This window comes from Bubalus bubalis, chromosome 18 (genome assembly GCF_019923935.1).
Source record: "Bubalus bubalis isolate 160015118507 breed Murrah chromosome 18, NDDB_SH_1, whole genome shotgun sequence".
Taxonomy (NCBI): Eukaryota; Metazoa; Chordata; class Mammalia; order Artiodactyla; family Bovidae; genus Bubalus; species Bubalus bubalis.
This window is the reverse complement of record NC_059174.1, coordinates 2,272,477-2,294,062: the sequence shown is the minus strand read 5'-3', so window position 1 is coordinate 2,294,062 and position 21,586 is coordinate 2,272,477. Positions and strand designations below refer to the sequence as shown.

The 21,586-nt window shown below is 56.9% G+C and overlaps 3 protein-coding genes across 3 annotated transcripts; 1 reads left to right on the top strand and 2 right to left on the bottom strand.

Moving 5' to 3' along the window:
- Positions 1–224: 224 nt before the first annotated feature.
- Positions 225–4,330, bottom strand: LOC112580189 (chymotrypsinogen B-like). Its single transcript, XM_025268411.3, has 7 exons — positions 4,279–4,330; positions 3,152–3,255; positions 2,985–3,064; positions 2,512–2,590; positions 1,972–2,152; positions 844–977; positions 225–386 (listed from the first exon to the last, which is right to left on the bottom strand). Exons 1-7 carry the CDS (start codon positions 4,328–4,330, stop codon positions 225–227), a joined length of 792 nt encoding a protein of 263 aa, XP_025124196.1.
- A 545-nt stretch (positions 4,331–4,875) lies between these two features.
- LOC102398934 (chymotrypsinogen A) lies at positions 4,876–8,907 on the bottom strand. The gene is made up of 7 exons (XM_025268410.3): positions 8,055–8,907; positions 7,184–7,287; positions 6,985–7,064; positions 6,370–6,448; positions 5,851–6,031; positions 5,640–5,773; positions 4,876–5,037 (listed from the first exon to the last, which is right to left on the bottom strand). The coding sequence occupies exons 1-7, from the start codon at positions 8,215–8,217 to the stop codon at positions 4,876–4,878; spliced, it is 903 nt and encodes a 300-aa protein (XP_025124195.2). The 5' UTR covers positions 8,218–8,907.
- Positions 8,908–15,653: 6,746 nt separating this feature from the next.
- On the top strand, positions 15,654–20,365 carry LOC102391462 (chymotrypsinogen B). The gene is made up of 7 exons (XM_006063334.4): positions 15,654–15,808; positions 17,731–17,834; positions 17,946–18,025; positions 18,127–18,205; positions 18,465–18,645; positions 19,543–19,676; positions 20,147–20,365. The coding sequence occupies exons 1-7, from the start codon at positions 15,757–15,759 to the stop codon at positions 20,306–20,308; spliced, it is 792 nt and encodes a 263-aa protein (XP_006063396.1). The 5' UTR covers positions 15,654–15,756; the 3' UTR covers positions 20,309–20,365.
- The last annotated feature ends 1,221 nt before the right edge of the window (positions 20,366–21,586 follow it).

Below are 21,586 nucleotides of genomic sequence, written 5' to 3'. Positions count from 1 at the left end.
CTGTCACCATGGTGCATGGGAATCTGGGCCTCACTCCTCATCTCCATGAAGAAGGGCATAGGGCTGGGGGATATGCCAGCCCTCTCAGCTCTGAACTCCAGAGGGTCCTCAGGAAAGGCGGCCACCCTCCCACCCTTCATCCAGCCCGGTGAACACGCAGAGGTGAAGATGCAAGCAGTTTTATTTGGGTTTTACACAGATGGGAGCTGGGGTGGGGCAGAGGCTCAGTTGGCCTCCAGAACTTCAAGAATCCAGGGAATGAACTTGGTGACCCGGGCATACACACCAGGTAAGAATGGGCTACACCGGCTGCTGCCCCAGGACACGATGCCTGCCAGGGTCCAGGCTCCGTCCTTCTGGCAGACCAGGGGGCCGCCTGAGTCGCCCTGTAGGAGGAGACAGGACTGTGTCCAAGCCAGAAAGAAGGTGCCAGGGCCCCGCTGTGCCTAGACCTGGCCGAGTCCAGGGGGGTGCAGACCAAGGGCAAGTGGGGGCCCAGAGATTGTACACAGACACTCGGACCTGCTCAGATGGCAGCCCCTGCTCTGCCCCCTACTCCTGGGCGGCCTGGGGCGGGGGCTGATCCTCTCAGCCTCCCCATCACCTGTAAAATGGATGGAAATGTCCATCTTGTGCGGTTGCTATGAAATTAAATCCCTCTGGAAGCACCATACCACACCTGGTTAGAACCAGCTCTCACCAGGGGCCTCTGATAGTGCTGGTCCACGCCTTCACTGGGGCACTGGGCAGGGCATGAGGGTAAGGAGGTCGTGGCAGAGACGACAGCCCTCCTGGCCTGACCAGGGGGGAACCTGTGAGGGCGGGCAGGGTAGCAAGCAGTACCATGCAGGAGGAGATGCCGCTGGCCCCCGCACAGATCATCACGTCGGTGATCTTGCTGCCCCAGAACTCTCTGCAGTCGGCATTAGACAGGATGGGCAGGGTGGCCTGCTGCAGCTTGTCAGGGGTATCGAAGGCTAGAAGGACAGAGGGCGTGGGGTCAGGGCCCAGGGAGAGGAGAACAGCGCCCACCAGAACCCTGCCTTCCTGCGGCGTGGTCCTCCATCACAACGGTCGTGGGTGATGAGTACCACCTTCCAAGAGTCTGGGAGGTGGTTCCTCTCCAGTTCCACACCAGGCAGTGCATCTGCAGTCCCAGCACAGTTGGTCAAGCAAGTCCTGCCTGCCGGGCCCCTGCGCCACAGGCCCACCAGGCCCTGCGTGTGGGCGGAGGGGTGTCCCTCCTCCCCAGTCCTCTGCCTGGGGATGCTGGGGGGACCCATGAGGGAGCACCTCCCTGTTCTGCCCTTTCTTGGCTGCTCACGTCCTGTTAAAGGACCAGCTGGTAGGCTGTGACCTCGGTGGAGGAACTCAGGAGGAGGAACTCAGAACTCGAGGAAGAGCCTGAGGAGGCTGGAGTCGGGGAAGGAGGGGAGACCTGGGCGCTCAGGCCTGAAAGAGGCCTGGACCGTGGGCTCCCAGCACAAACTTCAGGGGTGCTGGGCACACACCCTTCTCACTCTACCTCCATGCAGATTGGGGGGGGGGGCGACATTTAGGTGCTGGAACTTAGGTGTTTCTTCGGAAACTGTTCAGGTATATATTGTTAAAGTTCGTTTTTATTTTTGCTTGATAGGTTTTTAATTAAGAGGGTTAACTTCCCTGGTGGGTCAGACGGTAAAGCCTACAATGCGGGAGACCTGGGTTCAATCCCTGGGTCGGGAATATCATCGCGAGAAGGAAATGGTTACCCACTCCAGTACTCTTGCCTGGAAAATCCCATGGACAGAGGAGCCTGGTGGGCTACAGTCGATGGGGTCGCAAAGAGTCGGAGACGACTGAGCGACTTCACTTTAGCTTTCTTTAAGTAAAGAAATGGAAGGTTGATTGTTGCAATTTACGATTGTGCTCAGGACTTAGCTGGAAGCACAGAAGGAGTCTGGGTCCTGAGCGGTTCCCGCGGACACTCACCGTTGTACCGGGTCTTGCCCCAGCCGGTGACGGTGCACAGGGAGCCCGTGGGGAAGCTGGTGTCGGCGCTGGGCAGGCAGACGGGGGCCACGGCTGCGGAGAGGCGGGCGGGTGCCGCCAGCTTCAGCAGGGCCACGTCGTTGCGCACGGCGCGCAGGTCCCACTGTGGGTGTTCGAAGACCTGCGCGGGACAGCGGGGGCTGGGCAGGCCACGGGGGCGGGGGCAAGGGGGGCGCAGGTGTGCAATTGGGGGGTGGGGGTGCAAAGGGTGTTGAGGGAACACAGATGGGGCCTAACAGACCAAATGGGGGGAGTGGCATGTGACATAGTTTGCATTTTCCTACAATGAGCAAAACAGCCTTGAGTGTTTGTAAAGGAGCTGTGTTTGGGAAGGAGAAGAACAGAAAGTCGGTCTAGAGAGGTGCGGGCAGGGTGAAGCGGAGCCGCTGGTCAGGGTCTTCAGTCCACAACCCCCCCAGGCCCCCGCCCCCCTCCCCGCCCCAGCACTCCCCCGGCACACCACCCACCCACAGTGAGTACCTCGGCGACCCTCAGCACCTGGCCAGCCTCCTCCTCAGAGCCCTGGTCGGACACCCCGGCCACCACGAGGTGACCTTTCCTAGAAAGGAAGCCACAGTCGGAGCACAGGCTCACAGCTGCCCCTGCAGAGGCCTGGGCACTGTGCCAGGCGGGCAAGCCCACCCGGGCTGCCCAGTCATGCGGGGACCCCGGGGCACCCCTGTTCTCCCTGGGCCTCAGTTTCTCTGTCTGTACTGTGAAGGCAGAGGCCCAGACCCACTGTCCTGGACCAACCTGGGGTCTGGAGGCCGGGGTGCTGGCGGGGGTTGGGGGTTGGGGGAGCTTTTCCTGGAGACTGTTCTGCCTGCAGGTGGGGAACAAGAGCAGCTGCCCCCAGCCCCTTGCTCCCCGAGCAGCCCCGTGCCCACTCCCCGAGGCTGCTTGGGGCTGGGAGGTAAAGGTGGTCCCTTTGAGCAGGTGAAATAGGGCCTCACCTGACCCCACAGTGGGCGGCGGTGACCACCCAGTCCTCACTGATGAGGGAGCCCCCGCAGAAGTGGAAGCCGGAGCTGGTCTGGGGACGGGGGGTGGAGAGAGTCAGCCTTGCCTCTCCCACCTCAGCCCCCTCTGTCTAACCTGCCCCTCCTCAGCCCCCCCTCACCTGCAGGGACACCTGCCAGGGCCAGGAGCCGGGCACGGCGTCCTCCCCATTGACAATCCTGGAGAGGCCGCTCAGCACAGGGTCGATGGCGGGGACCCCGCAACCTGAGGGACAGAGACAGGGCGGCTGGTCTGTAGATGGTGCCTCAAGGGGGATCAGGGTGCGAACGCAGCTCTTCCAGGCCTCTGTGGCACCCTGGCACCCAGAGCTTTGTCTGCTGCAAGACATTTAGCCCCCTCCTGGCTAGCTGACAACTGCCCTTAGGCGCTCTTGTGGACGGTCCCTGAAGCAGAGGGTCTCTGCAGTTGGGGCCCAGGCTCCCCAGCCTGCTGTGTGCTCTGAGGGGAGTGTCCATCCCCTCTGAGCCCAGGATCCTTTCCCAGAGGCTGGGATGTCCTGTGTAAGTCCTGGGTGCTCTCATGGCCTCTGAGTCTTCAGGGGAAGCAGCTTTGGGTGAGGGTATTTGTGAGGGTATTTCCTTGTAGTTCGGCCACCTGATGCAAAGAACTGACTCATTGGAAAAGACCCTGATGCTGGGAAAGATTGAAGGCGGGAGGAGAAGGAGGCAGCAGAGGATGAGATGGTTGGATGGCATCACCGACTCAATGGACATGAGTTTGAGCAAATTCTGGGAGAAGGTGAAGGACAGGGAAGCCTAGTGTGCTGCAGTCCATGGGGTAGCAAAGAGTCAAACACGACTTAGCGACTGAACAAGTACCATAGGTGGGGTGGCACCAACCCAGGAGTGTGTCCAAACCCAGAGGGTGGGGGGACTGGGCAAGATGGATGGACCTGGGGAACATTCCTGAGGCAGAATTCACATGGCTTGGTGGCATGTTTGGGGGGTAGAGGAGCCCCCACCCCAAAGCTTCTGAGCAAATGGAGGAGACCAGATCAGAAGTCCAGGGGACTTCCAGGTGGCGGGGGGGCCCAGGCCCAGTGGAGAAGTGGGGAGCCAGGCGTAGGTGCCCAAGGAGGGTCAGAGGGGCACCCAGAGGGACGGGCGGCAGGGGTGGTTCAAGGTACGAGGACTTGGACCCTCCCGTCCCCTGTTTCTGGGGCTGAGGGCCAGGGCGGGGGCGAGGCTTGACCTGGGGCTGCCAGGCCTGCCTGAGCCCTGCACTTACCGAAGCTGCTGCCAAAGAGGAAGAAGCCAAGGACAACCCAGAGAAGGGCCATGGTGTGTGGCTCAGCAGGGGAGATGGGGTCTGCCCGAGGGACCCCCAATATATTGCCCCAGCCCACCAATCGCAACCTGCCTCGCCATCCCCTCCTTATCAGAAGACCTTGGGCTGAGAAGCACCTGACTGCAGCACGGGCTTGGGAAAGAGACAGCCCTTGGGGGCCACTCCTGGGAAGGTTTCCTGGAGTCACAAGTGTGTGGGGCCAGCACCGGACTCCACCCCCAGGTGCCCCCTCCCCAGGGCAGGCCTTGAGCACAAGGAGCCAAGGGTCGATGGTGAGGACCCCGTAGTGGGAGGCGGGAGGCCAAGGTCCCCCCTCATCTGTGTGCGTCCCTTCTGGCCACTCATGGGAGGCGGACTAACAAGGGGCCCTCCTGGACACCCCCTGCCACCTGGTTCAGTGAAGGTCCAAGATCAGGAGAAGAATGAACTCCCAGAAACCCCAGCACAGGACACAGACACCGTCAACATGTCTTCCACCGGTTTATTGAGGCTACGTAGGAGCAAGGTTGGCAGGGAGGCCAGTGTGAGGCTGGGGGCTCAGTTGGCGGCCAGGATCTGCTGCACCCAGTTGACGAGAGCAGTGACGCGGGCGTACACGCCAGGGGTGGACGTGGAGCACGTGCTGCTGCCCCAGGACACGATGCCCACCAGGGTCCAGGCTCCGTTCTTCTTGCAGACCAGGGGGCCGCCAGAGTCGCCCTGCAGGACAGGGAGGGGGAGGCTTGGAGCTGGCAGCCCAGAGACTCGTGAACGTTGTTCCCAGCACCCAGTCCCAGGCCGGACAGCCAGTGGAAGCTCAGCACATGCATATTAGAAGGATTGTGAAAGAAACTTCAGCAGCTCCTGTCGTTTGTGCCCCTGGAAGTCTGGGTCACCCCCTGGGGTCCTATAACAGAGGCTCAATGGAGCAGGTTTGATTGACAGGAGGAAAGTACAGGCGGTGCTGGCCACGGGGCCACAGGGAGAGAGGAAGGTCTGCCAGGCCCCTTCGGGAGCCTTTAGGGCCGCCATGCTCTGCTGCCCAGGCTGTGCACTGCACAAGGTCAGGAGGTGCCACTGCTCAGATGCAGATATCAAGGGCATCTTGTAACATGGCAGCTCTGAGAGCAGAGGCCCCTGCTCTAGTACCCCTCTGCTGAGGTCACCGGGGGTTCTCCAGGAGCTCTGTTTTCCCAACTACTCTGGCAGGAATGCTCCAGAAGAGAATGGCAGGCCCTGAAAGAAGGCTGCCTACGGCTTCCATTTCCTCCATCTTTGCCCAAGCCCTTGGCCTGAACCCCACCGAGGCTGGGAGGCCCTACCATGCAGGAGGAGACACCGCTGGCGCCCGCACAGATCATGGCGTCTTTGATCTTAGTGCCCCAGTATTTTTTGCAGTTGGTGTTGGACAGGAGGGGCAGGGACGCCTGCTGCAGCCGGTCAGGGGTGTTGGCATCTGGAAGGGCAGGGTGGGTGGTCAGCGACCATACTCCCCACCTCCCAGCCAGCCCACCGTGGTCACCCCTCACTCACTGGTGTATCGGGTCAGGCCCCAGCCTGTGGTGACGCAAATCGTCCCGGCAGCGAAGTTGTCGCTGGCACTGGGCAGGCACACGGCGGACACAGTCTGGGAGAAGCTTGCAGCCGTGGACAGTTTCAGCAGGGTGATGTCATTGTTGATGGTTAACGAGTTGTAGTTGGAGTTCTTGAAAACCTGTGTGTGGGGGCGGGGCGGGGGGAGACAAATAGCCGCTGTTGGGGTCTGGGGAGAAGGCGTCGGGAGACCCCTCGTGGCATCAGTGCCTCTCCCTGGACGACAGCCTGCTCCACTCGGCAGCTCCTCCTGTGACCCCAGGAACCCCAGCCCAGGCTCAAGGTGCAGACCTTCCCTTCCTGAAGCCTCGCACACCTGGCCTTCTGCTTTGCTCCATCATGATGGGGTATCAGGGTAACCAGGGGAGCTGGAGTGTCTGGGACTTAGTGTGGGCGGCCACTCCCGAGGGACGACCCTACCTGGGGTCACACCTGGACGACCCGGGGGGGCCACCATACCTTGGCAATCTTCAGCTTCTGGATGTTCTCAGAGCTTGAGCCTTGGTCAAACTCCCCAGCCACGACCACATCGGAGGTTCTGCAGAGAGCCAGAGAAAAGAGAGGTTCCCGCTGGAGGCGGGTAGGTGGGGCGCGGAGTGCGCATGTGCATTGGGGCACACGTGTGTGGGCGTCTGCGTGTCTTTGTGCGTGTGCTCTCAGGGGTGTGGTGTGGGTCGGAGCTTGAAGCTCGGAATCTCCACTGTGCAGTCTCGCTTGCCGCATGTTTTCTCCACGACCCCAGGGGACCGGCAGGACCTGGATTTGCTGCACATCTCAAAATTAGAACCTGGGAGGCGGGCGCCTGGACATGGAAGCCGCAGCTCAGGCTGCCGAACATGCGGAGCAGCCTCGGGGCAGGCAGGTGAGAACCTCGGGGTTGGGGCTCGAAGCCTACTGGTGGTCCAGCTTGGCTAGGGGCAGCCTGTCCTCTGCTCCAGGGGAGACCCTCGCCTGGGAGAGAAGGAGACCCCAGGGAAACGAAACAAAAAGAAATTGGGAAATGGCATTAAAGGGCAAGATCTCAGTGCTGGAAAAACCACCCCAAAGGGTTTCCTGGGGACCCTGGGCCCTCACGTGACACCGCAGTGGGCGGCGGTGACCACCCATTTCTCGTTGATGAGGGAGCCCCCGCAGAAGTGGAAGCCGGTCCTGTCCTGGAGGAAGATGGGGAGGGTCAGCGCTTGCTGGACACCAGCAGCACTGACCTGGGCAGCGCACCCCTGCCCAGCAGACCCCCCAGTGCCTCTCCCTTCATGCACAGAACCCCGCTCACCTGCAGGGACACCTGCCAGGGCCAGGAGCCAGGGACAGCTTCTTCCCCATTGACGATCCTGGAGAGGCTGCTCAGCACAGGTTGGATGGCGGGGACCCCGCAGCCTGAGGAGGGAGGATGGGGTAAGGAGTGGAGGCCAAGGTCTCACCCAGGACCCATGGCTCCAGGAATACCCCAGGGACAGCACAGACCGATGTGAGTCTCAGGCCCAGCAGACCGAGTGCAACGTGGCGGCGGCGCCAGAGCATGGGCTAGGAGGCTGGGCTCTGTGGGTTTGAACCCAGGCCTATCACACCGCCCAGCTTACTCACTCCGAGTCTCAGTTTTCCCATCAGCAAAATGGGGATCTTACAGTTGGCAACCTCACAGAGTTGGTATATAATAAAGCTGAAAGATGTTTTGACTACCAAGGCAAAGCAGGAACTTACTCTGTTCCTGACACACAAGTTTAAAAGTTTAAAAGGGCTGGTTCAGGGCCTGAAAGAGCTGATGAGGGCCAAGCCACACCCACCCACTTGCTCATCATCTGAGCCTGCTTGGGAGCCACGAACTCTTCACAGAACTTTCTGGCCCTCTGGAACTGCTACCCCTCCTTGAACAGGGTCCACCCTCCTTACACATAGGAAGGTCCACCTCCACCCTGGGGACTTCACACTGGATGGTGTGGTCCAATCTTCCCAGCATTCTAGAGATGTGAGGCTCAGAGAGGGAGAAAGACCCGCTCAGGCTCACACCAACCATGCATGGCTAAACTGGGAGCAGGGACCCTGCTGCCCTTTGCTGATCTGGGGGTTGGTGGAGCCAGCACCCCTTCCAACAGTGGGTGGAAGGGGAGACAGCCTTTCTGGCCTCTCCCTGCCCAGGTACTTACCAAAGGCTGTGCCCAGGAGGGCGCAGCAGGAGAGAAGCCAGAGGAAGTTCATGGTGCTGCCTTCAGAGAGGTGTGGGGTGCCTGCTGCAGGGCTCCCTATTATATCCCTGTGCACCAGGCTGTTATCTGAAGACCTTGATGTGATAATCCCTTTCCTGGGCATGTGCCCCACTGGGTAGGATGTGCCAGAGCAGGGCTGGCATCAGGGCCTGGGATGGCAGCAGCTGCAGCCATGGCCGAGTATGGGCCAGTGAGAACAGTAAAGGTGGGGCCGAACAAGGTGGCCCTTGACCAGCTAAGGGGAAAGGACAGTCAGGTTTCCTCCTCCAGGCCCTGCTTCTGGAGGGGCCCTTTGAGCAGCAGCCAGGTCTGGGCAGGATTTGAGCCCCAGTTCAGTCTCTCATAGTCTGGAGGACCCTGGACAAGTAACTGAGTTGGTCTGCAGTTGTTCAGTACCCCATGGGCAGTGTGGTCAAGTAGGAGGAGGGGCAGGGTCTGCAACATGGTGAGGGCACGGGTGACCAGTGGGCTAAGGATGCTCCCCTGGTCTCAGGATGGCCAAGAAGCTCACTGAAGGCTCAATTCAGTGTCAGCCGAGTCACGTGAGCTGTGTGCTGCCTGGTTCAGAGCCCCCACCAGGTATCTTGCCCTTAGAATTGAGCACATGGCATCCAAAGACAGGTCTGGACTCAGGGCCAGCCAGGGGGCCCCTGCTGTTGTCCCTGCAAGAGCTGGTGGAGGCTGCACCAGGTGGAAATGCAGGAGGCAAGGAGGCCTATTCCCAGCAATTGGGAAACTGGGGAGTGAGAAATTTGAAGGTGAGGCCATCAGGCACAGGGCAAGCACCCCATAAAACGGTATCTCATGACTATTTTTCATTTCCATTGCACTGACGACTGTAGTGTGGTGGTTCACAAGTTTTGGCACAAAACAGCTGTGGGGGCCTTGGGCAAGTTACTTAGCCTCTCTGATCCCTTTTGTAAGTATTAATATGTAAAATGGGGCTGCTTAGAGTACAGGTCCTACTTCATGAAAGGCCTGGCCCATCTTCAGCAGTGCTGGGACCAGACCTAACCTAATGCGCGTTGGTCAGCCCTGGTATTTTTCCTTCTTGACTTGCCAGTGGGGCTCTTCATGCTTTCTAAAGGACTGCCAGTGACAGGAAGGGATGGCCACAATGCATTAGGTGGGAAAGCAGGGCATGAAACAGAATGCAGAGTGTGGGCTCCGTGCATATGAAACTCACCACCTGTTCAAGTTCATCCATCTTATCAACCAGAGCTTACCAGGCTGCCGCTGGAACAGAACAAACAAAAGAAAGAAACACAAAGTCCTGCCTTACGAGCCTTCGTGGGAAAGGCGTGGAGAGTTTATGGAACAGTTTGAACACACACACACACACAGTAAAATATACATTACCACCAGCCAAGGAGTTATCATAATCATTGTTGTTGTTGTTATTACTAATACCAAGGCAGGAGGGCCCCACTCCGAGGGAGACATTAAGCTGTGATCTACCGTCTGCTAGCTCTCTGGGTGGGGCCGGTGTCGAGGCACAGGGAGCAGGAGGGCACAGGCCTGGTGGAGCGAGCCTGGATGGCAGCAAGCGCCGGGAGGGCACGAGGCAGGGGGGGAGAAAGGCCAGGGGCCGCTGGAGGGGGCCCTGGTGAAGCACAGATGCGAGGAGGCAGCCGCCGAGCCTGAGTGGGCTGGGGCGCGGCCGGTGGGAGAGCACGACCGGGGCCGACCCGTGGCGGTGGCCTTGGGAACCGACAACCGGCCGGTGCCCTGTGGGCGCCGCGCCACCTGCACGAGGGCGGGGCGATCTGGGAAGTCGCGCAGCTGCAGGGAGGGGCGGGGCGGGCCGGGCGGACCCCTCTGGGGGGCGTGGCTAAGGCTGGCCGGGGCGGAGTTAATGCTGGACACCCCCCCTTGGGGCGTGGCTAAGGCTGGCCGGGGCGGGGCAAGCGGTGCCCTCCCGCTCGTCCCCCTGAGACTGCGCGGTCTGCCCGCCCCCTCCCAGAGAAAGGACCCCTGAGGGCTGAGTGTTTCTCCGCGTCTCCGACTTCTTGTCTCTGGACCTTTCCCCTTCGCGTGGAACAGCCGCCGCCCTCCCGGCCCCTGCCCCAGCGGTGGGCGCCTCCTCACAGGTCGGAGGCCGGGGTCTTTGGACCCCGAGGTTGTCTGGCCAACGCAGTATACAATGAAGAGCCTTTTCCTGTGTTCCCTTTGCCGCGAATACTTGTCTGGCCCGTCCCCGTGTCTGAAACCTTGCGTAGACTCCCAGAGCCCAGACAAACGCCCAGGGGCCGCGGGCGGTCTTCCTGTCAGCAGGCCTTCACTCTGCACCTGTTCGCTCGTTGCCGGTCTGTGGCGTCTAGAATGTTCGGGGGGCCATGCGGGAGCCAGCCCGCGGACAGGTGTGCCTCAGGGACCGTCCCTCAGGAGAGGAGACGGGGCCGCCCGGGAGCCCGGGTCAGCGGGCGGGGGCCCGGCCGCCTCCTGGGGTTTGGCCCCGCGCGGGGTCGTGTCAGGGCTCGGGCCCGCGCCTCTGGAACTGTGCCCTCTTCCTCCAGGCGGCACCTCAGAAGGCAGTCTCCTCAGGTTGGGGAGCTCCTCCTCTTGAGGGGGTCAAATCCCAACCCTCTTTACCATCAAAGGTAAGATATACTGAACACAGTTTGCACATGGTGAAACGCACAGATCCAAAGTGAACAGATAAGTGCTGACATATGTAGATGATAGTGTAACGAACCCCACAGCCAAGATGTAAGATAATATCACTCCCCAGAGTTTCCGCGTGCCGATTTCCATCTTCCCCTTCTCTGAGGCAGCCAGTAATCACTGTCCCGATGTCTTTCACCATAGATTAGTTTTACCTGTTCTAGAAATTTATACGCATGGAACCATACAGTATGCTGTCTTTGTGTCTGGATTCTTTCACTCTTCCAGATGTCTTCCTGAGTGTGTCAGCAGCATGTTCCTTTGTGTTGCTGAGTGGTGTTGTTGCACTTCATAAGTACATAACACTTTAAAAAAAAAAAATCTTTTTGAGGTATAGTTGCTTTGCAATATTGTGTAATACACCACACTTAAAAAAAACTTTTTTCTTTTTAATCTTTTGGCCATGCTGCTTGACATGTAGGATCTTAGTTCCCCAACCACGGTTGGAATTCACACCCCCTGCTTTGGCAAGGCAGAATCTTAACCACTGGACCCCCAGAAAAGTCTCATACACCGCGCTGTATGTACCCATTCTCTTGCTGGGACATTTGGGCTGTTACCCATCTATCATCCCACTCGCTTTTTGCTCCTGGTAATGAAGTGATTCTCAGCCCTAAACACAGGCAGGGAAGAAATGTAGGTTTCTTTATTTTGCTATTACAGATTGAAATTTGAACTTTGATTCTTTATTCTGCCAGGAGTCTCACTAGAGAGTCTAACAAAGAGACTTTCTAAAGAGACTTTCTAAAGGTGTAGCAAGGACTTAGGGAAACCATAAGGAGATGCAGGTGCTCAGGGCTAAGGCCAGTGGGGCTGGAAGTGCAAGAATGATTACCTGACAAGCAAGGAGGAGGCCACCAATAGGAGCTTGGCCTTTGTGGAAATCAGTATTGCTACTGCTGCTGCTAAGTCGCTTCAGTCATGTCCGACTCTGTGTGACCCCATAGACGTCAGCCCACCAGGCTCTCCTGCCCCTGGGATTCTCCAGGCAAGAACACTGGAGTGGGTTGCCATTTCCTTCTCCAATGCATGAAAGTGAAAAGTGAAAGTGAAGTCGCTCAGTCGTGTCCGAAATCAGTAAAGACTACCCAAATGAGGACTAGCAAAGAGTGTTCATTCAGAGCTTGCTCTACCCAGGTAGTCAGGCAGCATCACTTGCGTTTGGCATAGACTCAAAGGCAAGCAGAGGAGAGGAAGTACTTTATAGTGGAGCACTTCAGATGCACCTGTAGAAGGTGTGGGCACAGGGAAGCTGGAGGAGGGCCAAATAGAACCCAGGCATTCTTTGGGACTGATTAGGAATACACACTTAGCTTTCTGCAGTTAGTCCTAAATTGGATGCAGGGCCAAAGATTAGGGATTGTGTACCTAGAAGAGGAATTGCTTAGTCACATGGTGGCTCTCTGTTTAATCTTTTGGGACTCTGCCAGACTGTTTTCCACAGGAGCTGTACCATTCCCACCAGTAATGTACAAAGATTCCAATTTCCACACAGCCTCACCAAAACTTATTTTCCATTTTAAAAATTATAGCTATGAAGGGGTATCACTGTTTTTTTTTTCACTTTTCAAAATTGTACTAAAATATGCATAACATGAAATTTACCATCTTAAACATTTTTAAGTGTACAATTCAGAAGGTACAAAGTGCAGTCATACTGTTCTGCGGCCATCACCACCATCCATTTTCAGAGCTCTTTGTTTTTTTTTAATTGAAGTATTGTTGATGTACAGTATTATATAAGTTACAGGTATACAATATAGGGATTCATAATTTTTAATGTTACTTATATTTATAGTTGTTTATAGTTATTGTTGTTTATAGTTACAGTTATTGGCTTCCCTGGTGGCTCAGACAGTAAAAGCACCAGGTTTGATCCCTGGGTTGGGAAGATCCCCTGGAGAAGGAAATGGCAACCCACTCCAGTACTCTTGCCTGGAAAATTCCATGGATGGAGGAACCTCGTAGGCTACAGTCCATGGGGTCGCAAAGAGTCGGACAGGACTGAGCAACTTCACTTTCACTTTCATAGTTACTGTTAAATATTAGCTACATTTGTAGTTATTGTTGAATATTGGCTGTATTCCTCATGTTGTACAATGTGTCCTTGTGGCTTTTTTTTTCTTTTTTTTCCTCCCTGAGCATGCAGGATCTTAGTTCCCTGACCATGGTTTGTCCAGGGGTTGACCAGGGATTGAACCCATACCTCCTGCAATGGGAGCACAGAGTCTTAACCACTGGACTGCCAGGGAATTGCCCCCTGTAGCTTATTTTATACAGAGTAGTTTGTGTCAACCCACAGCAGCCTCTCAGGGAGGGAACCCAGAGAATAAATACTTGACTTCTGTCTTCTCCCCGTCTCTGGCCTTGACCCCAGTAGGAAGCCAGAGAGGCAGGGACGCTGTCGTGCAGTCTCATCCCTGAAGGTCAGTCTTGCTGGAGGCCAGCAGGATAGAAACGGTGGAGAGTAGTTCTGCAGGGAAAACAGAAGACACTGGGACCATTCTCACATTTACTCTGCGTCACTGAAGATGCTTTTCATAATAAAACACTTGGCGGACAGTGGCTCAGTGGTGGAGATTTGCTTTTCTCACACGGCAGAGATCTGGAGGTGTGCAGGTGTATGTAGGCTTTCGCTCAGCTCTGGGCAATGGTGTGGTTCTGGGTCAGGGTCTTTCCTGTCTGGATCTGAGGACGGCAGCCGAGGCGCCAAGCACCGCCTCTGCACGGAAGTCAGCCAAGGTGCATGAAGGGAAGGGCGGGGGTTTGCCTCACCTCTGCCTCCGCCAGCTTCTGTTCATCAGAGTCCTCCCCCCGCTGAGAGCTGGGCTGGGGTGACCTTCCAGGGGAACCCTCCTCGAGGACAAGAAGGGGTAGATGGCTTTAGGCAAGAGGCAAAGGCTGTCATTCCTTGTGACAAGACGGTCACCCTCATTCTAGGGGTGCTCACCTCATGGTCTGGAAAATCTCTATGGGCTAGGGAAGCGCCCCCTCCCCTGTGGTGAACACCCCCCCACTGCCCCACCCCTGCGGAGGCCTTATCCCTCCTGAACTCCATTCGGCCAGTTTACTTTCCCAACAGACCTCAGGAGCCAGTGACCTCAGGCTGCTTCTGCTTTCTGCTCTGGAAAAATCCCAGAGCCAAGGAAATCACAAATGGCTTTGCTACCTGCTTGGGATGAGTGAAGGAAAAACAAAACAGCAAATGTTAATATTTCCATAAATTACCTTGGCCAAGAATTCAGTACGGATTACTCCGTATGCTCAAAACCAGGGCTGACTTTCCTGGACTGAACCCAGCCTGTTAAAATATCAAAAGTGGGTCTTCCCTGGTGGTCTAGTGGTTAAGAATCTGCCTGTGAATGCAGAGGACACAGGTTCAATCCCTGGTTGGGGAGCTAAGATCCTACATGCTGTGGGGGCAACTAGAGAAGCCTGTGCACTGCAATAAAAAGCCCATGTGCTGCAACGAACATCAAGCACAGCCAAAAATAATAATAATTCTTAAAAAATCAAAAAGCTTCAGACCCAGTTATCAAACAGCTGCTGGCCCCACTCTGTTTGCCCCGTGCAATCTGGCTGCCTCCGCCTCCCCTCAGAGACAGGGTTCAGGGCCTCTGTGGGCCTGTCCCAGCCATGGTTACCATTCTCACTGGTTAGAGTGTCTGCTCAAGAGTGTTTAAATATTTTGAACATCCCCCTGCAGAGAACTCTAAAACAAAACTAAATTCACAACTTGGAGACAGAACTTCAAAGCTGATGAAGTCCAAATCCAGACCCGTAACACTGTCCTGCTTGCCCTGACCAGCTTCTCTCTAAATGCCTGTGGCCCTGGGACCACAGAGCCCTGGACGCCTTGGAAATAGACGCAGTTTGCCCAGCTGGCTTATTTTCCTTCTCAGACTGGCTTATCGGTGAGGCCCAGGCTGGACTGTCCGGAGCAGCAGATTTCCAGACCCTCTCTTGGTTTCTCAGACTCCGCACGTTCTTTTCTTGTTTGTTTCATGCCTGTGTCTCTCACTGGGGTCTTGGCCCCAGGAGGGCAGGGGCGCCTTGTGCTCTGTCCCTGTGGGTTGCCCCCGGGGTCCACACCAGGCCCTGGCCCAGGGGAGAGAAGGGCATTGTGTCCATGATGCTGGAAAGTCTTTGGCTTACAGCAAACATGCCACAGGCGTATTACCTACATCTGTCCTCTTCTCGTTGTTCTGTGACAATTAACATCCTTTCTTTGCCGTTTCCTCAGTGTATCACTTGATGGTGCTAAATCAAAGCCCCATCTTATCTGAAACTCAAGTTTCATGCAATCACCAGTTCCTTAAGTTGTGAGGTATCATGGGAGGAGAGAAGGTGTGTTTGAGCTTAGCAGCAGATACAGGCATGTCTGCCAACCTGTGAGCTGCCTGTGACCAGCCGTGGGGGTGATTCCTTCACGTGCCCTCACACAGGCTCGAAGCTGCTTGCCTGGGCTGGTTTCGAGGTGACCTCTGGATTGCTCAGCATCTCTGTGTGATACTGTGCTTCTAGTTGAGTCTCACATTGAAAGCACTCTTTGCTGAGAAGCCAAGTCCCCCAGTGATGACCAGCTGGGATTCTCTGCACCCAGTGCTGGGACCACCTGTACTTAGGAGCTGGGAATCCTCCCGGTGCACTGGGAGCAGAACCCACCACCCTGTGTCCTGGCTGCCCCGAGCTGGGCCCTGTGGGACCTGAGCTCCCAGCCTGGACACTGGCCTTGCCCTCAGCACCCTGGCAGACTCCTGGGCGACGTTGTGCCAGGGCAGCTGCCCTTTTCCCAGGTGCTGGGATGTCTGAGGCTGAGAGCCAGTTCAGGCTTACAGGGGGGCTTGGTCCCCTTTATCTCCCAAGGTTCCTAGATAACGGGAGGGAGGTGGCTCTTGGGCTGGGCGGAGCCCTTGGTGTCCCAGAGCATATAAAAGGAGTCCAGGGCAGGTGCCACGTATCCCCTGGGGGCAGAAACATGGCCCCTCTCTGGCTCCTCTCCTGTTTTGCCCTTGTAGGGGCCACCTTCGGTGAGTGCCAGGGTACATTCAGGGCTTCCCAGCTGGCGCTAGTGGTGGAGGCCCTGCCTCCCGATGCAGGAAACATGAGAGACTCCGGCTCGATCCCTGGGTCAGGAAGATGCCCTGGAGGAGGGCATGGCAACCTGCTCCAGTACCTTGCCTGAGAATCCCATGGACAGGGGAGCCTGGCGGGCTGCAGTCCGTGGGGTCACAAAGAGTTGGACGTGACTGAGTGACTTAACACGCAGGGCCATGGTCGGCCACGTCTGGGAGGTGGCTGAGGAAGTCCCTGAGTCCCTGACCGCCTGACGGTCCCAAGCCAGGCCCCATTCGAGGGCTGAGGAGCTCTGTCTGGAGCGAGCTGGGCCTGGCCGGGAGGGAGATCGGAGGTGCCCTGCCCGCTTGGGCCTCACACCCTGACAGGCAGGGCCTTTGGGAGCTTCCCGAGCCTCACACCCTGCACCTGGAGCAGAAAAGGCCAGTCCGAGCCGCACTGAGGTCTGGGGCCCCAGATGAGGCTCAGGTTGGGGCGCTGTGGGCAGAGTGAGGGTGTAGTCACAAGAGCCTCCCACGGCCTCCGCCCGGGGCTATACTGTTTGAGGCACTTTCCAAGTATTTTTTTTTCCTATTAAAAAAAAATAGTGGAAAATACAGAAAATAATACCACATCTTTGTACCTTTCCTTGGACTTTAGCAAATGTTATTTTTTTTTCCTGATTTGCTTCAGGTATTTCTTTTTAAAACATAGAACCATTTAAGCTAAAGTCCCCTCTCTCCTTCTCAGAAAGTGATCCCTATTTTGAACTCACTTCTGTGTGGGCTTTTCGAATTTACCACACGTTTCTAAATCCACCAGTGCAGTATAATATTTGTAAAAACTTACATGAACTGTATCATCTGCTACTTCAGGTTTACAACCTGCCTTTCCCTACCTATGTAGTTTTAGATTTATTCCCATTAATGCAGAGACCCAGCTCATTCACTTTAATCGCTGCAGAGCATTCAGCTGGGTGAATGCATCACAGTTGGTACTGAATCTTCTTGCTAGTTAAAAAAAAAAATGGGTTGTGTTGATGATGTGTATTTTGGTGATGAGGGGCTGGTCTGTCCACACGGGCAGGAGACACTGGACTGGACCTGAGGCAAGGCCCATATGACCTGCAGGTGGCCTGGCTGGTCATCAGGGCTGTACCTGCCCAACACTCCTCGCTGTCACCGAGTTGTAGAACCTGTATACAGGTGCCAAGAACTCCCCGGGTCCTGACACAGCAAGCGTGTCCGGGACACATCCAGTCCACCTGCCTTTTCTCATTGTCTTGTGCCAGTTCAGGTCCTCTGTTTTCCGTTTTCCTCAATGTGTCCTTTTACAGCATGGAATCAGTGTTGTTTTATTAAATAATTAAAACTTTATACAATGGAGAGTTCCTGAAATCTCTGGGAATAGAGATTTCAGTGTAAAACGTTCTCCCATCAGCTGTCAGCGTTCTGGGTTCCCCAGGGGCTGGGGTTATCAGATTTTAACTTCACGACCCCCAGACCCACCAGGCTAACAGGTGAGCTTTGACTTGTGAGGTGACGTTGCTTGCTCCCCAGTGTCTGAGGAAAATGGGATCTGGGGACCGGTGGGAGGCCTCCCGGCAAGGAGGGGCGGGCCTCAGAGTCCAGGCAGGACAGTCCCTGTCTCAGCCTGTCCCCTGCTCCTTCAGGCAGGGTGGCCCTGGGTGGCGGCAGCTCCACGCCTCTGCATCCAGGGTGGGCTCCTGGGGTCGGTAGGCTGTGTGAGGGGATCCTTGAGCCCACAGGGTTCCAGGAGAAGCGAGGAGTGTGGCGGTAGGTTCTGGGTCTGCCTAGACATCTGAAGTAAAAGCAAGGATTTCCGCAGACTGGCTCTGGGTCTTAGCGCTTCTTCACCCTCCTGTCACCCTCCCCAGGCTGCGGAGTCCCCGCCATCCAGCCTGTGCTGAGTGGCCTCTCCAGGATCGTCAACGGGGAGGATGCCGTGCCCGGCTCCTGGCCCTGGCAGGTGTCCCTGCAGGTGAGAGGGTAATGAGGTGGAGGCACCAGGGGCTCAGCTGGGCAGAGGGCCGCTGCCAAGCTCGGTGCTGCTGCTGTCCAGCGCGCACTGACCCTCCCCATCTTCCTGCAGGACAGTACCGGCTTCCACTTCTGCGGGGGCTCCCTCATCAGCGAGGACTGGGTGGTCACCGCCGCCCACTGCGGAGTCACGTGAGGACCAGAGCTTAGGGTTCTGCTTCCGGCTTCGGCCTGGGGTCGGGGAGGGGATCAGGGCGCATGCTCAGTCCTTAACCACCACCTGATTCCCCCAGAACCTCTGATGTGGTTGTGGCCGGGGAGTTTGATCAGGGCTCACAGACCGAGGACACCCAGGTCCTGAAGATTGGCAAGGTACGCGCAGGCCTCACTGGGCGGGCCGGGGGACAGCCGCCGGGCTGCAGGCTGGGGCTGGGGAGTGGGCAAAGGGAAGACCCTTCAGCCCCTTGAGAGACAGGAGCCAAGTGGATCGAGCCAGTCTCAGGATTCTCACTCTGGGCTCCTATGGGTCCATTTGTCCTGAACAGATCACCAGGAAAGGAGATGGTCTAGAAACCCATGGATCCCTGATTTACCCCAGGGCCTCATCTGTCTTTCTGGACCTTGCCTGCAGGTTTTCAAGAACCCCAAGTTCAGCATTCTCACGGTCCGCAATGACATCACCCTGCTGAAGCTGGCCACGCCCGCGCAGTTCTCAGAGACTGTGTCGGCCGTGTGCCTGCCCAGTGCCGACGAGGACTTCCCCGCTGGGATGCTGTGCGCCACCACGGGCTGGGGCAAGACCAAGTACAACGGTGAGCCTTTCCGCCCACCAGCTGGGGGTCTGGGATGGGGGCTCCCTGAGCCCAGGAGTCTCCAAGTGGCACACACATGGCTGTTCAAAGATGTTTTGGTCGTAAATTCCTTTACAGTCATCAACCTCCCCATTTCTTTATTTAAAAACACTCAATTAAAAACCTATCAAACGTGAATAAAAATAAGGTTTAATAATACATACATGAACAGTCAGCTTCTGAAGAAGCACCTGAGTTCCAGCAAGTGTCGCCCCACTCTAACCTGCATGGAGATGGACTGCCCAGACTCCCCTCCAGACTGAGGAGGGCGGCTGTGTCCAGCGACCCTAAAGTCTGAACCCAGAGCCCAGGCTCCAGGTCGGGTTTAGGCCTGAGTGCCGGCCACAGCCTGCCAGTCCTTTAACAGGACGCAAGCACCTAGGAATGGAGGAGGAAATGGCAACCCACTCCAGTGCCGTTGCCAGAAAATTCCACGGACAGGGGAGACTGGCGGGCTTCAGTCCCTGGGATCATGAAGAGTCGGACACAACTGCGCAACTGAGCACACAAGCAGCCAGGAAAGGGCAGAAGAGGGAGGTGCTCCCTCTGGGTCCCCCCAGCGTCCCCAGGAAGAGGAGGGCTGGGGAGGGGGGACGGCCCCTCCGCCCACACGCAGGGCCCAGCGGGCGCGGGGCTCAGGGGCTCGGAGGCAGGAGTTGCTTGACCAACTGTGCTGGGAGCACAGATGCACTGCCTGGTGTGGAACCGGAGAGGGACCGCCTCCCAGACTCTTGGAAGGTGGCACTCAGCACCCATGACCGTCGTGATGGAGGAGGACCACGCCGCGGCAGGGCAGGGTTCCGGCGGGTGCTGTTCTCCTCTCCCTGGGCCCTGACCCCACGCCCTCTGTCCTTCCAGCCCTCAAGACCCCTGACAAGCTGCAGCAGGCCATCCTGCCCATCGTGTCCAACACCGACTGCAGGAAGTACTGGGGCAGCAGGGTCACCGACGTGATGATCTGTGCGGGGGCCAGCGGCGTCTCCTCCTGCATGGTACGGCCTGCTACCCTGCCCGCCCTCACACGATACCTGCCCCTTCCCCACCACCACTGTGGTCAGGCCTTGAGGCCCACTCCTCTCTGCCATGCCTTATTTAACCTCAGGCCCTGCCCAGTGCCCCAGTGAAGGCAGGGACCAGCACCAGGAGATGTCCCTGATGCGGGCTGGCCCTGACCAGGCGTGGTGTGAGGCTTCCAGGGGTGTTTAACCTCACACTATGCTCACAGAGTGGACATTTCAGGCCATTTTACAGGTGATGGGAGGCTGAGAGGATCAGCCCCCACCCCAGGCCCCCCAGGAGTAGGGGGCAGAGCTGCCATCTGAGCAGGTCCGAGCGTCTGTGCACAATCTCTGGGCCCCCACTTGCCCTTGGTCTGCACCCCTTGGACTCAGCCAGGTCCAGGCACACCTGGGCCCTGGCACCTTCTTTCCGGCTTGGACACAAGTCCTGTCTCCTCCTGCAGGGCGACTCTGGCGGCCCCCTGGTCTGCCACAAGGATGGAGCCTGGACCCTGGCGGGCATCGTGTCCTGGGGCAGCAGCACGTGCTCCACGTCCACGCCCGCCGTGTACGCCCGCGTCACTGCACTTATGCCGTGGGTGCAGGAGACCCTGGCTGCCAACTGAGCCCGGGCCTCCTGGCATCCCATCCCAAGAGTCCCTAATAAAATCCTCTGTACATAAGCACGGTCTGCACATGGCTCCCTGTGTGGTCGGGGCAGCGTGGGGCTGCAGGGTCCCCGTCAACCACCAAGGGGGTGTTACTGCTCCCTTCCCAGGCTGCCAGTACCCCAGTACCCCCACACACACGCTTCTCAGGAAGCTGAGGCTTTGAATCCCATTCTCCCTGCTCAGGACTCCATCCTGGGGTAGAACCCAGGTCCTAATTGCTGGTGCCACCTTGACCCATGGAGCATTCTGGAAGGCGGGAGTCTTGCGCCATCCACGGGTGGGGCCTGGGAAGCTGTGCAGAAGGTTTTCTAGGTCCTTGGTTCCTCCCCTGCACATTTCTGCACGACCCGTGTATACTGATGGCACCTGTCCTTTCCATCAGAGGGGCCTGGGGCAGAATCTATGGCCCCAGAGCACTGGGTTTAAGGGAGAAGCAGACAGAATTACGACAGTTAATTTCCCATTTTATCCTCCCGGAGCAAGGCCTACAGCCTCCACCATCGGTCCCAGCACACATCAGTCACACACACACACACACACACACACCCTGCCCCGGTCCACATTGTCCTCTCCCAGGTCCCATATCGTGATGTTTCCCTCTGGAGTTCCTACAGATCTGGTCTCAGAGGAGGCGGCCAGTAGCCCAGGCTAACGGGGCATCTGGGAGGGAATGGCATTGGTCTCCTTGCTGCATTTCCCTGTCAGTATCCTTCCTAATATATTTCTCCTCCCAGTGAAATTTTAATTGTTCTGATAGTGGGTCATAGTATGTTGAATTTAAGGTTACACACACAATTTAATTAGTAACGAAGCAGAGAAAAAGCCCCCAAACAGTTAAACCTGATTTGGAGAATGAAGATGTGAAAGGGTGAAAAAGAAACATGAGAGAGAAGGGCTGGGCAGAGGAGTTGGCATGAAGTAAATTATTCAAAACGTTACTTAAAGCCCAGTGTCTTAAGGAACACTGAGGGTTTGAGATGGGGATACTGTTTAAACTCAGGAGACCAAAGTACAAGCATTTTATGTCTACATCAAAACCATTTACACACAGATGGATGTGGGATGTGATTCGAATTAAAATGGAGTAGCAAGCACAAGACTGGTTAAGTTCCTTTTTTACTTGGTAGCAAGACCTGCCTTCACCTCTGCCCACCATCCCACCAACCCACCTCCCGGAGTCTGAAAACCTCAATGCCAGGATAAAATTGCCACCTCAAGGCCCATGTGAAAACT

What these genes read in the sequence shown, in the direction of transcription:
- LOC112580189 (XM_025268411.3), bottom strand. Translation starts at nt 4,330, where the DNA reads ATGGCCCTTCTCTGGGTTGTCCTTGGCTTCTTCCTCTTTGGCAGCAGC. An exon ending in CCTCTTTGGCAGCAGCTTCG is followed by an intron (nt 3,256 to 4,278) that starts GTAAGTGCAGGG and finishes TCTGTCCCTCAG; the next exon opens with GTTGCGGGGTCCCCGCCATC. An exon ending in CCTGGCAGGTGTCCCTGCAG is followed by an intron (nt 3,065 to 3,151) that starts GTGAGGGGGGGC and finishes CCCCGTCCCCAG; the next exon opens with ACCAGCTCCGGCTTCCACTT.
- LOC102398934 (XM_025268410.3), bottom strand. Translation starts at nt 8,217, where the DNA reads ATGCCCAGGAAAGGGATTATCACATCAAGGTCTTCAGATAACAGCCTG. An exon ending in CCTGGCAGGTGTCCCTGCAG is followed by an intron (nt 7,065 to 7,183) that starts GTGAGCGGGGTT and finishes ATCTTCCTCCAG; the next exon opens with GACAGGACCGGCTTCCACTT. An exon ending in GCCGCCCACTGCGGTGTCAC is followed by an intron (nt 6,449 to 6,984) that starts GTGAGGGCCCAG and finishes GGCTCTCTGCAG; the next exon opens with AACCTCCGATGTGGTCGTGG.
- LOC102391462 (XM_006063334.4), top strand. Translation starts at nt 15,757, where the DNA reads ATGGCCCCTCTCTGGCTCCTCTCCTGTTTTGCCCTTGTAGGGGCCACC. An exon ending in GCCGCCCACTGCGGAGTCAC is followed by an intron (nt 18,026 to 18,126) that starts GTGAGGACCAGA and finishes TGATTCCCCCAG; the next exon opens with AACCTCTGATGTGGTTGTGG. An exon ending in AGGTCCTGAAGATTGGCAAG is followed by an intron (nt 18,206 to 18,464) that starts GTACGCGCAGGC and finishes CCTTGCCTGCAG; the next exon opens with GTTTTCAAGAACCCCAAGTT.